The sequence below is a fragment of the Choloepus didactylus genome, chromosome 5 (assembly GCF_015220235.1).
Source record: "Choloepus didactylus isolate mChoDid1 chromosome 5, mChoDid1.pri, whole genome shotgun sequence".
Lineage (NCBI taxonomy): Eukaryota > Metazoa > Chordata > Mammalia > Pilosa > Megalonychidae > Choloepus > Choloepus didactylus.
In genome coordinates this window covers 160,430,008-160,442,818 of record NC_051311.1, presented here as the reverse complement: position 1 = coordinate 160,442,818, position 12,811 = coordinate 160,430,008, and the positions used below count along the sequence as shown (strand labels likewise).

The 12,811-nt window shown below is 40.5% G+C and overlaps 2 protein-coding genes across 2 annotated transcripts in view; one reads left to right on the top strand and one right to left on the bottom strand.

Annotated features, from left to right (window-relative positions):
* Nucleotides 1–434: 434 nt before the first annotated feature.
* ABCA13 (ATP binding cassette subfamily A member 13) overlaps nt 435–12,811 on the top strand; it is a 453,377-nt gene continuing 441,000 nt past the window's right edge. The window contains exon 1 of the mRNA XM_037837193.1: nt 435–520. Within this exon, the coding sequence (XP_037693121.1) occupies nt 449–520 (72 nt within the window). The 5' untranslated portion in view covers nt 435–448. The remainder of the gene's footprint in view (nt 521–12,811) is intronic.
* On the bottom strand, nt 5,106–9,547 carry LOC119534800 (protein disulfide-isomerase A3-like). The gene is given in 5 exon segments (XM_037837363.1): nt 5,106–5,572; nt 5,575–6,580; nt 7,627–7,791; nt 8,182–8,301; nt 9,506–9,547. Coding segments are annotated over 5 exon segments (1,755 nt in total). The 3' UTR covers nt 5,106–5,150.

Genomic DNA, 12,811 nt, shown 5'->3' with positions numbered 1-12,811 from the left:
TTCTCTGTGGTGCCACCACTGAAATGGAAAATATTTTGGTGAATCGGTGTGAGCTGATGCTTCAGGAGAGAGAGGAACGGCTCCATGCAACGAACATCAGGGGAAAGGGGAGGTAATGCCAAAAGGGGTCATTGCCTATTGTTACCCGCAGCAGTTGTGTGTATTCATGAAAAGTGAGGGCTCGCTCTGTGTGAAGCTTCCAGGCAGCCTCCTGAAACTCACACCCTCCCTGATCTCCAAAAAACCAGTGGGGAGATAAAATTTCTCAGAGGACACAGAATGGGAGGGACATTTGATTCCTCTTTTATTCAGTCTCCAGTAATCTCTCTTGCATCACTCACTTTTGTTCGAATTGACTAATAGCGCAGCATGCTGCCGCTGCAGCCCGGCGGTTATAAGCCCCGTCCTGTGTGCTGACTTCCTGACCGGGACCTGGGGAGCAGTGGGCATGGGACACGCCGCTGGGCGCCAGTTCCAAGCATTGCTCTGGAAGAATTGGCTGTGCCGCCTGAGGCAGCCGGTGAGTGCTTGCCTTCCTTCCACAAAGGACTGGGGTGAGGGCTTGCGGGGAGAGACCAAGTCAGTTCTTGCCTGCCCAGACCTGCTTCCTGGCAGGTGCAAATGTCCAGGGCAGGCAAATATGTGGAGGCTGGAGTATGTAAAGTCAGAACCTGCTCAGAGGGCCAAAGCCTGAGATCAGACCTGGAGAGTCTTGCCAAAGAGAGCTAGTTTAAAAATAAATAAATAAATAAAATTAAAAAAATTGTAGCAAGTGGCATTTTGGGCATTTGTTGTAAAAAAGGTCATCCGTCTTCTGGTTTAAGGGATAAGGCATCAAATGCCATTAATGAATAAACAAAATATTACATGTACCGCCCCTGGAGACTGAGGTGGTGCATTATGTAAAACCAAACTTTGGGCATGGCAAATCTATTAAGGATTCTTCTTTAGTGTCAAATCTTTAGTGGCAATTCACATCTTTTTGGAATTGTATCCAAATTACATTGCCAAGGCTTTCCTAAGCAGATCACAGTTGCTCAAATGAAACTCAAGCTAATGCTATGCAAATATTGTTTGTGTGTATTTTAACAAAGGAGAAATCAATTCTCCGTTAATATGATTAGCTTTGCTTTATTCCTAATGCTGCTAGATGAAAATCAACAGCTATAAAAGTCATTTTCAGGAGAAGTAGGTCTGCAGTAATATATCTACATTATTTCTGAATTTAAGATCAACACAACATATGGACATATATTTTTTTCTACTGACAAATTCTCCTGTTTGAAAAAATTCAGTGATTAACATGGTATTTAATTATGCTGAGTGCTCATATCCATAATATTATTTCTTCCTCAAAATAAAATAAATGTTAAAGGAAATGTATTCTTTCTCTTTCTCTCCCTTCCTTTCTCTTTCTTTTTCTCTTTCTTTCTTTCTTTCTTTGTTTCTTTCTTTCTTTCTTTCTTTCTCTCTCTCTCTCTCTCTCTCTCTCTCTCTCTCTCTCTCTCTCTCTCTTTCTTTCTTTTCTTCAGAGACATCATTAGGATCAGAATAATTTTAGTTGGAATTTTGTACAAAAGTTTTGAGGTCCATATAATTGCTCTTTTGTTTCTTTTTCAATAAAATATAACTTTCTTAAAAAAATTCAAGAATTCACAAGTGAGATATATACTCTGTGTAAATTGTCTGCTTGGGTGATTTTCAACTTACAAAGAGCATATTTTATTGACTTTTAAGTTCATTTTGGGAAACTAAGCCTATTTTCCCATGAAAGAATGTTACAGGTGGAAGTTTGTTTCCCAGGCACTGTTCTTTCTGTGTTATATATATCAACTTGGTTAAACCTAAAAGTAGCTCAGTGAGGGAAATAGCCTGGTGCTACCCCTCATTATTGGACATTTGAGTTGTCTGATAATTTGCATGGTTGTCAATGCTACTAAAATAAACATCCTCATCAGAAATATTTTATTCATTTTTTTATTGGATGCCCACTTTATTAAAATTGTAACTCTTATACCCATCCTTCTTTGCTTATTTTCTCTTCTATATTTATCACTTTCTAGCATATAAATCCACAGATTTATTTAATAGTCTCTGAATCCTGTATTAGTATGTACGATCCAGGAGGGCAGGGAATTTCTTCTATTTTGTTCCCCAGTGCATCTCCCAGCACCTAGAACAGTGCCTGACACACGCTAAGCATTCAATAAATGTTTGTTGAATGAGCGAGGGAAGGAAGCAACAAATTTTTTGCAACATCCCTGCTGTGTGGCGGGATGCTGGGTGAACAAGACAAGTGTGTACTTGGCCCTCAGGAGCTCATAGTTCAGGGACAGAGAAAGGCAATGAAACATACAATGACATATTTAATGAACCTACTTCTGAGGATTTATCCTACAGACGTACCTGCACACATGGGAAAGGATATTTCTACAAGGTTCCTCATTATGTCACTTCTTATAATAGCACAAGAATAGAAACGATGCAAGCGATTAGGGCAGGGAATTTGCAGCTGGCACCTGGATTCACGTCCCAACTCCCTCATTTACTTGTTTAATAATTTAAGCAAGGTTTCAACCATGGTGTTTCCCTCTATGAAATGAGGCTGTTTGTGAGGATGTACTGTTCCAAGCATGGAATGGGTTTGGAACACTTCCAGGCCTGGAGTGGGAGCTACTATTCATATTTGGCAATAGCCCTGGAGATGGATAGAACTGGATGACCTCCTCCATATGTTGGAGATATAACCAGTGGGATGACAGGGAAAGGGAACTCAGGGATGCACAACTGGATTAGAATAGAACCCCAGGGGGCTAAGTGTGAATATGTTTACACCTATGAATGCTATTGCACTGGGAATATTGAGGCCAGGCCCCTTTGGATGAATATTTTTAAACAGACCTATTTTCACATCTTTCCCCTGATCTCTGATAATAATCTGTAAATTCTTTATTTTTCTACAGTAGCTTCCTACTATGAAAATGGCATGTCAGCATAATCTGTGGGATAATCAATCTGGCTGAGTGATTAAAAGGCTGCAAATAAATATTTAGTTAGCATGTAAGAACCAGGCACTATTTGTAAGATGAGTATACTGTTGAAGGAAGGTTGTCTGTCTTTATGTTTGTTTTTTAGAGGCTTTATTTTATTATTCTATTTATTTCCTTTAAAAACATTCTACTGTGGAAATTCCAAGCAAAGAAAAATAAAAAGTATAGTATAAATGAATAAACAGCACTCACTATACGGCCTCATGAATTATCAAAATTCTACTGTTCTTGGAAAAATTTAGTTCAAATACAAGGATATCTTTGTAAGTATTTCAAAATCACCTATGTTTCCCTTTTGATTTTTATTTTTTGCACAAACAACACTATAACAATGAGGACAACTTTAAAAATTGTCTTAAATTCCATTATTCTAATGCATCTACAACTTTTGTGCTCCTTTCTTGTCACTCTATGGCCAATCTTTTTGCATAATTTAAACCATCGCTTTTTGTATTTTTGCTCTATTTTCACTTTAACATTGTAGCCCAATATTTTTAATGTTGCTATATAGTCTTCATGTTAATGGCTTTGTTGTACAGTAATTACTTGGATACACAGAATTGATTCGAACAGTTCCTTTGTTGGGCATTAAGTTCTTTCCATTTCTTACTATTATGAATACCATCTTTATGTGCAAAGGATGTGTATTCTACTGGCTTCTATCTTTTGAATCAATTCCCTGGAGTATAGCTCAGGTGGTCAGAAAGTAAGACCATTCAATGCCTTTGATAGATCTGTTCACATCACTGGTCAGCAAGTCTGTAGCTGTTTACAGACCCCCCTCCGTGGACAGGTTCTGAGCAAACATCCACTGGTTGTGAGTCATCCTTTTTCACGTGAATTTATGTATTTATTTTCATATTTCATTCTAACAGTACATCAATCTGATTTATTGCTTCTGATAAAAAAAATCAATTATCAACAACAAAAGGAAAAAAAAATACAATGTATATTAAGCGTCTGCTCCTTGGTGTCTCCCAGTGGTTGAGTCTTTGGGGTTGGCGCTATGTTTTGATACAGAATAATGGCTGAGCCCGTAACTCATGCACTCTGAGCAGCCCAGCTCCCCATCCCCAGCCCTCTAATCTTGGAGCATTTTTTTTACTTCCAGTCACTGTTGCCTCAAATCTCCTACCTCTGTTGAAATCCTGAGCTCTGGTCTGTGGCTCGCCCCGTTTGCTTGCCCCCTCTCTCATGGGACAGGATGCTACCCCATGAATGAAAGCCTTTTGGGTTTGGTCGACTTTTACTGAAGGCTGGGAGTTAGTTGAGGGAGAGTGAAGTGTAGTTTAATACAAGCAGCTACTTAATATGATTCATGAGACATCACACTCTCCTAAAATCCTGTGATCTGCTCCCAACATGGGATGGGTGGCAGGGGCTGAAGGAAATGGTAGTATTGCACCACCCAACATTTTGCTAGGAGTGCACTTCTGACGGTTCACACCATGCCCCAGAGCTGATTCTAGTGATACTCATCCTAGATTCCTCCCCACACAAAAATTCAGTGTACGTTGCTTTATATGGTCACAGTGGTTAAAAAAAGGAATACACACTTTCTTACAGTTTAAGGGACCTGAGCTCTTAGACATAAACAAGAATCATGGTATCACCATATCCAGTTGTCCTTGTCTGGCTTAGGGTTCTCCACCCAACCCATGGCCAAATTCAAAATTTCCCCATTAGAGAAAACTCAGTGACCTCACCCCAACCCAGGTTGTATCCCTCTATATATCTAAATCTTAGCAATCTGCCTGAGGCCCTAGTTCTTTTTTTTTTTTTTAAAGGGGGTTCATTTATTGTCACTGCTCCAAATGTACAAAAAAATTAGAAAATAACCCCCCAACTCAATTCCCCCCAACCCCACAACAATCCCCCCCAAAACAAATTTTTTCCCCAAACCACAAACAGGTCCTGATGTTTCCATAAACAGTGCAGCTAAGAAACAGTTTAGAGAAAATTTAACAGGATTCAGATTATATCTACTCTGTCCTCTCAGCATTGAGAGGTAGAAATGCCATGTGAGTCCCAGTCCTCCCCAATGTTTTTGCCATCTCTGGTGGAAAAGTTCTTTTATAAGTGAAATGTTTGGCTGCTGCTTTAGAGATCCTCCTGTGCCGCCTTCTTCTTCTTGGGTTTTTCTTCTTGAATTATAGGGGGGTTTGTAGCCTCTCGCCGGTGGTAGCTAATAAAATCACTTAATTCACGGCCACCTTCACATTTCTTTGGATTTAGCTTCTGGTTGGCTGGAGAGAAGTAGATAGTAGGAAAACCTCTGACTTCATATGGTAAAGGCACATCATTGGCTGTGGCATCCATCTTGGCTATGACATTATTTGGATCTTTGCTGCGCTTCTCTCCCAGTTCTTTATACTTGGGCTCCAGATTCTTACAGTAACCACACCAAGGGGCATAAAATTCAATCAGCACATCTTTATTTTCATTGTTCACTATTTCATCAAAATTCTCTGCTACTACTACTTTCACAGGTCCATCGTTGCTCTCTGGGATAGGCTCAGACTCAGGTATCTCTTCAGGTTGCCATCAAAGTAATCTTGTAAGAACCTCTCAAGAGCTTTACCATCACGTGAGAATTCCTCCTGCATGATAAACTTCTCTCCTTTAGCAGTTCTGATGGCAACAACAGGAATCTCTCCAGTAGTGCTCTCCAAGCCAAAATCGGAAAGTTCATGGCTAAAGGTTTTGCGGCTAGCTACGGCAAAGTTGAGTTTATGTCCGGCATCCAGAAATTTCTTTGCCACCATCATCACTCTGTTTCTCCAGTAGTTGGAAACTTTAGTATTCTTTTCATAGTCCACATCATAGTAAGCCACAAGTAAGTCCTTGCCCTGTATCACATCTTTATTATCTTCTGCCATGTGAGGGCAGATACCAAAAATATTTTCCTGGATAAATTTTTTAATCTTGCCACTGGTCATTTTATGTTCTGTGTATGCCACTATCTGGTCCTCAAACTTGCTAATTAGATGTGAAGGACGAAACAAGCTGATTCCCTCTCCATTATCATTATACTTGTTTATCAGAGATTCCACATTGGTGTGTGCAAATCGGTAGTTATCCCTCATGTTGCTGGCTGCTTTTAGGAACTCAGAGTGAGCTTCGCTGAATAAATCCTTGAAAAATCCCACCACAGAGGAGTCTTCATCGTTAATGAACTTCTCAAATTCTTTCTCAGTCCTGAGAGGAACTGAAGCTGGTCCCGCCTGCTTCTTCAAGTGGCTGACAATTTCATCTGCGGTCCTAGGGCCATCATAAGCACCTGCTTCTTCACCATCTCTAAATACCTCCAGAGTTGGATATCCACGGACCCCATATTTATTACAGGTGTCTGTGTTGGCAGTACAGTCAGCCTTTGCTAATGGGACTATTCCTTTTAATCTGGGAGCTGCAGCTTCAGATTCCGGGGCAAGCCTCTTGCAGCGTGCACACCAGGGGGCGAAAAACTCGACGAGCATGCGGCTCGCAGAGCCCGTGTCGCCGACGCGAGTCTCGAAGTCGTGGTCCGTGAGCTGCAGCTTGTACAAACCTTAAAAGTTTAGTGTGTGTATGTGTATGTTTTATTTTATAACACCCCAGACACCTCACATTGCTTTGAGATTTTTGTTCACTACTGAACTCAGAAAAAATAAAAGCCTAATCTGGTGTTAGAGAATAATTTCCTTCTGGAAAAAATTCACATGCTAGCCACAATTTCTGTGTTTTTCTGAAATTGCAAAAATTATAGATCTCAAGCTGTAGATGTAAAGGAACTCTTCTTTCTCTTGGGAATTGTTTAGGGCTTATTGAGGTTGAATATTTTTGTGGTTTTATGTATTTATAACATAGCTCATCGATGGTTTGTGGTCAGATTTGCTATAAGTGTATATTAAAAGTGCTAGCCAGAACTGGGAGAAGGTCAAAGGTCAGGTGCCTGATTTTCCTGATAATCAGGCTGGAAAAAGCTGGAAGGTGGTTCCTGACAAGAAGCCATAGTTATTCTGAGTGTGTGTTTTAAAATAGCAGAATAGTTTCGTATTAGATAAAAAACAGAAAGTTCCAGTGTTCAAACATTAGCTATGTTTAACATTCATAGATTGATATTGAAAGTGTTGCTAAATGGGGTTACAGAAACAATGACCTTAAGTTCTTTTATGAAATAATGTAGTTTAAAAAGTCGCTGGCACAAAACTTAGAGCGAAAGGGGTAGCTGGGATTCATTGGCCAATATTCTCTAATTTGGAATTCTACCCTGCCCTGACGGTTGGTAGAAGGTTTCCTACCATGAAATCAAAATGAGGGTTCTCTCATTTTGCCCTGCACTTGCGGTGCTTCTGCAGCCCCACCTGATGGGTGGTTTATACAGCTCGGTCTGGGGTGCTGTCTTCTTCATGTTAACCCAGTTGCAGCTTTGGAAGACAAACCCACCCTAGGGTTGCCTGGAGAGTTAACTAGTGTAGCCCTTCTAGAAAATTTGGACCTCACTTGCCACCAGCCAGCAGAGGAGAAAGTTGCTGCTGAAACCACTGAGTCAAACAAGAGAGCGTGTATATTCTCCATTCGACATGAAGGGAATTACAGCAGGACTTGGCACAGCCTTCTCCTCCTGGCTGTGAGGCTTGTCCCTGGTTTTGGGGCTGGGCTGCAGACTCTGAGAGGCGTGCTTCTCGAAGGGGTCAGATGGCCCATGGTTCCTGCTCTGCCTTAAAGGCCTTTGCCAGCCCCCAGGCTGAGAGTCTCCAGGCTGCACAAAAAGGATCCTTCTAAGGAAGCAGTGTGTCCTTTTATTGAATGTCAGCAGTCTTCTTCAGTGCACAGACTGGTAGGATGAGGCTGAATTTTGCAGGCACAGATGAGTCTATCACGGTGGAGCCAATGGTCTGGCCATCTCTAGTAGGCCTTTCTGTCAATGTCAGAGAGTTCCGGGCCCTCTGGCTGCAGTTGTCTCTGGCTCTTCAGGAGAACCTCAGGGATCCTCTCCTGGAAGGACCTTGGGCCACCTGACCCAGGTGTGAGGCCAGCAGAGGCCACAGGGCGTGGCTGTGACTTTGGGTGGAGATGTCCCCTGCTTGGCTCCCTGAGGGCAGGCCTGGCAGCCCTCACTGCCCTGCTCCTTGGGTGATCTTGTACTTACCAGGCGCTGAGATGTCTCCTGGGGCTGTGGGCCGTGGGCCTCATGGGGTTGGTGCCACTGGAAGTGTGGAGGTCCGAGCATCATCACCAGCGGATAGGAAGTGAAGCCGCTTGGGCGTTCCTGAGCAGGAGCACGGCAGCTGGTTCTGCCTCACTTCCGAACAGCCATCCATCCTGAGGAAATCTCCACACTCAAGTCCATTCACTGAGGAACAAAACTGGAAGTGAGAGACGAGAGGGGGCCTCAGGGATCCTTGAATTGTTTTCAGTATTTCCAGCAGTTATATGGAAATTACACATTTGCTGTGACAAGGCTGCAGGGACAGCTGAAATGACCGGCTTTACTACCTCTGGCTGGAATAAAACTCAGTGTAATTGCTGATTGACCATTGGTAATAAAGCTCCGATCTGACTGGTCTTTAATAAAATCGGAAAATAATTCAACTTCTGTTTGGCTAGATGAGACAGAGGTGATTATCTTCCTGTTTGTTGTTAGAGCTGGAGCCCATGGGGATCCTTGGTGGTTGGATGGGGTGTTGTGTCTGGCTCTGGTCTGGGAGGGTTGCCTGTCTGTCAGGACACCCCGCTTTTGGCTCGGCTCCTGTAAGTTAAGGGAAGGTCACACAGATGCATCCAGTCTTCTCACAGCAGGGATCTTGGAAAAGTAGTTCAGAAATCTAATTATTTAAAAGCAACCATGCTTTGTTATCTTTAGATCACTGGGACCGGCATGAAACTAAGTTGTTTTTGGTTTGTTTGCTTAGTTCCCATTCACAATCATGGTAAATTTATTAATTTTTTTCCATAATCATGGAAAATCCTTAAATATTCTTTAATTTTGATTGATCTTAATTTGCTGCTAATCTTTTAACTTTAGGCTCATTTTCCTCCCAGGCTGTCTCTCAATGCACTAGTGATTAAACAAACAACCAAACATAAAAACAACTTTGAAGGGCATTGGGGGAACTCCTTGTATAAAGAAAATGTGTTCAGAATTTTGTTCAGCTATTGGCATCCTTTTTATCCTGCCTAATTGCCTGGGTTGAAAGAGCTTAAGGATATCAAATCTTCTAAAGGTATGGAAAATCCCCTTGAGTTTCAAAACCAAGCATCCAATTTCTCATTTCCAAATTTGATTGTTTGACAGAGCAAGAAGAAAAACCATATAGTTACCAGCATATAGTTACCAGCATATCGGGGTGGGGGAAATTGCCAGATCATCAACAGAAAAACAATCTGGAAGATTTATTCTACACAGATGATGGATCTGTATAGCTTCTGTGTAGAATAAATCACCTCTTCTTTTCCTAAGAGGTCTTTCTTACTCGTGAATATAGGTCTTGTTGGAAGTGCTGGAGTCTCCCCATCTAGTCATTAGCTTTGGCCCAGACGGGCCTGGGTTTTTCAATTACAAGAAAGGTTCTTGTTCTAAAAACAAAAACAAAAACCAAGAAAAATTTGTATTAATGATATCTCCAAAGACTGGAGGGAAAGGCAACCTCGAGGCTTGTTTTTATGAAATTATGTTGTAGGCTGTAGCTGTTTGTTTGGGAACCTGGTAGATAAGTGCACCCTTATTTTGTTAACCTGGGAGTTTGAAGGTCACTTTTTAAGGAAACACTTGACTGAGGTCAACTGCTTTTTCCATTCTGCTTGGACACTTCCTCTCTCCCTGCTTCCTATGTCCTGGGGATGTTTCATTGCTTGGCTGCCTGCTGGATTTCAGGCCTCCCTTTGGATAAGTCAGAAGGCTCACCCAAAGGGCACCACCTGTGCCCAGTCTGGCTCTCCCTATGGCTCTCCAGGGGTAACCCTGGTGCAGGCAGCTGGACTTTGCCCCATGGGGTGCAGGCACACTGACTTCCCTGATTGCCCCCTGTCACTCATATATATCATTCAGTTATGAAGCTAGAGCTCCAAAGAGCGTCTACCTTTTGAGTCTAGTTCTGTCGCTTACTGGTTATTGCCACAGGGCTTGAGAGCAAGCTTACCAAGTTTCTTCTTACGAAAGAAACCAAGAACCCGCTTGGGAAATAACCATTCCTTATGGCTAAGAGGAAAGAGGCAAATAGGCATGGCACCTGTGACTTGTCTCTTTCCCAGTTCCAGATTTATGGATTCATAGCTGAATGCCAGGACAAGAGGGCTGCAGTAAAAAGTCAAAAATGAAAGTGAAAATAAGTGTTTTGCTGTAATCTCAGTGGACCCTGAGAGGATATTCTTGTCCTCTGCTCTCGTTTCCTTTCATTTGTACTTTTATCCCACCTGCCAGGTGGTACCGTGTCAGAGGGTCCTCTCTCTCCCAGGAGATCATAAACTTCCCTTGACCAGGGTCTGAGCCTTATTTAGTCGTCCCCATAATCCTGTGTTACAGGACTTACTTTCCCCGATTCTCAGATGGAAGAAACAGAACAGGGAAGGCAGGTGCCCTGCTCAAGTTCATTCACAGGAAGCAGCAGGAACTGGCCCCATCACAGTTCTGTCTGATTCAAAGCCCACGGCCCTTGCAGAACCCCTGGGTCTTCCAGTTTCCTCAGGTGAACAGCCCTGAAAAAAAAACACACACACAGATTTGTGTGGGGCTGTGTCTAGGTCCAAACACCAGGCGGTCCTAGGGCAACAGTTCTTACTACTACTGTTGCAGGAGTTGTCCTTTTTCCCCATGATATCACAGTTATCCTAACATGCCAGCCTTTTGAGAGATCATTCTCTTTTAAACTATTTCCTTAGTGCTGACCACACTGGCCTGTTTAAAGAATAACTATCTTAGAAAAAACTCTAAATAGTAATATGACTGAGTCAGGAAGGAAAACTAGTTACTACCTATCTCTATGGTTCATGCTCCATGTTGGCAGCCTTCTTTACAAAAGGGATATATAATTCAAAGTGATGCCAAATAATGTGTCCAATTAAAGCCAAATAATGGTCATCTAACCATCTGGGGCAGTGGGTGTCTGTGCTTGCAAATTTAGTAGATGTAAAATGATAGATGAAGGTTTAGTAATTTTCTATTTTGAGGAGTTATTGAAAGAGCAAACATGTTTTTCATATGCATTTCCTCACATAAATTTCCATCAAATTTGTTTCCAATTTCCTAATTATAGAACTGGTGATTTTCTTTTGTATTTTGGTTATTAAAACCTTGCCATATGTATTACATGTATTTTCCCAGTTAGTTGCTGTCCTTTTCTGGGTTTGTTTTCTTATTTTTATTTTTTAGATTTAAGTTGTATATGATAGTATCACCTTTTCCTTTTCTTTGAAATTTCTTTTATACCTTCAAAGCTGAGAGAATTACTATTTTAAAAAAATATTTATTATTATTTTAATATTTCTTACTTTGAAATTTTTTCAAACTTACAGGAAAGTTGCAAAAATAATACAAAAACAATGCAAATAACACCAATATACTCTCAATACCCAGATTTCCAAACTTTTAACACTTTGCCACAATTGCTATATCATTCTATCTATCTATCTATTTATCTATCTATCCATCTATCTTTCTACCTATCTATCTATCTATCTATCTATTCATTTATCTACCTTCTAAATATTTAGGAGAAGATTACTACATCATGCTCTTTTAATACTTAATACTTCCCATCAAAGCTGAGAGAATTATACTTCATTAATCTATAGACTCGGTCAATATTCTACTCATACTTCTAGTTTTCCTAGAATTAAATTTACTCTACTTTAGACTTTAATCTACTTAACAGTGTATTTTTGAATATTGTTTAAGGCTTTAATTAATAAACAAAAATTTTAAAATCCAAATAACCATTCCATTGGTCTAACACCATTGTTGAATGTCTCTCCCTTTTCTGGTTATACTGAAAAAGTTATTTTATCATATATTTCAAAACATAGTAGAATCTACTTTCAGATGTATATTGTTTCATGGATCTATACTTTTGTTTTGGCACCAACTTTATTTGTTAATGCATTCATACTTTATACTATGTTCTACTGTTTTGTGGGATTGAATGCTTTTACAACTCTTCTTTTTTCCTTCAGAATTTTCTTCGCTTTGGAATATAATTATGCACCAAATATATTTTAGAATCATTTTGAATAAGAAAATTCTTCCAGTTTGTATTTTGATTTACTCAATGTAAAAGGTAACTTGGGAAGAGTGAGTTTTCTCTGTCGTCCTCTTTCCCTGAGTCCCTGAATCCTCTTGCATGGTTTTGGGATGGCACATTCAACACTTTGAACTCTCAACTCCTGCCCTCTTATCTTTTGTGACCTTATCCTCCTTTCAGCTGTAGCCTTCCACCAGCTCACTAGACTTGGCTGTGCAGAAAGGGTACAACCTCCCAATTCAGTAGTTCAAACATTCCAACTCTGACCACAATATATGGTCATGTCAGTAAATGTATATTTACTTCCATTTTCTTTAACAATTGATAAGTATTTCAGTCAATAGAATGATGTGTCAATACCCTGTTGATTGGTGTTTTGTTTCCAATTTTTTTTTTTTTTTGCATTTGAAACAATATTGAAATAAATAATTTTTAGCTGTATTTTAGACCTTTTTCCAATTGTTTTCTTATGAAAAATTAATTGAACGGGAGTCTGTGAGTCAAAGAGAATGCACATTTACAATATTGAAACATCTCTCTCAT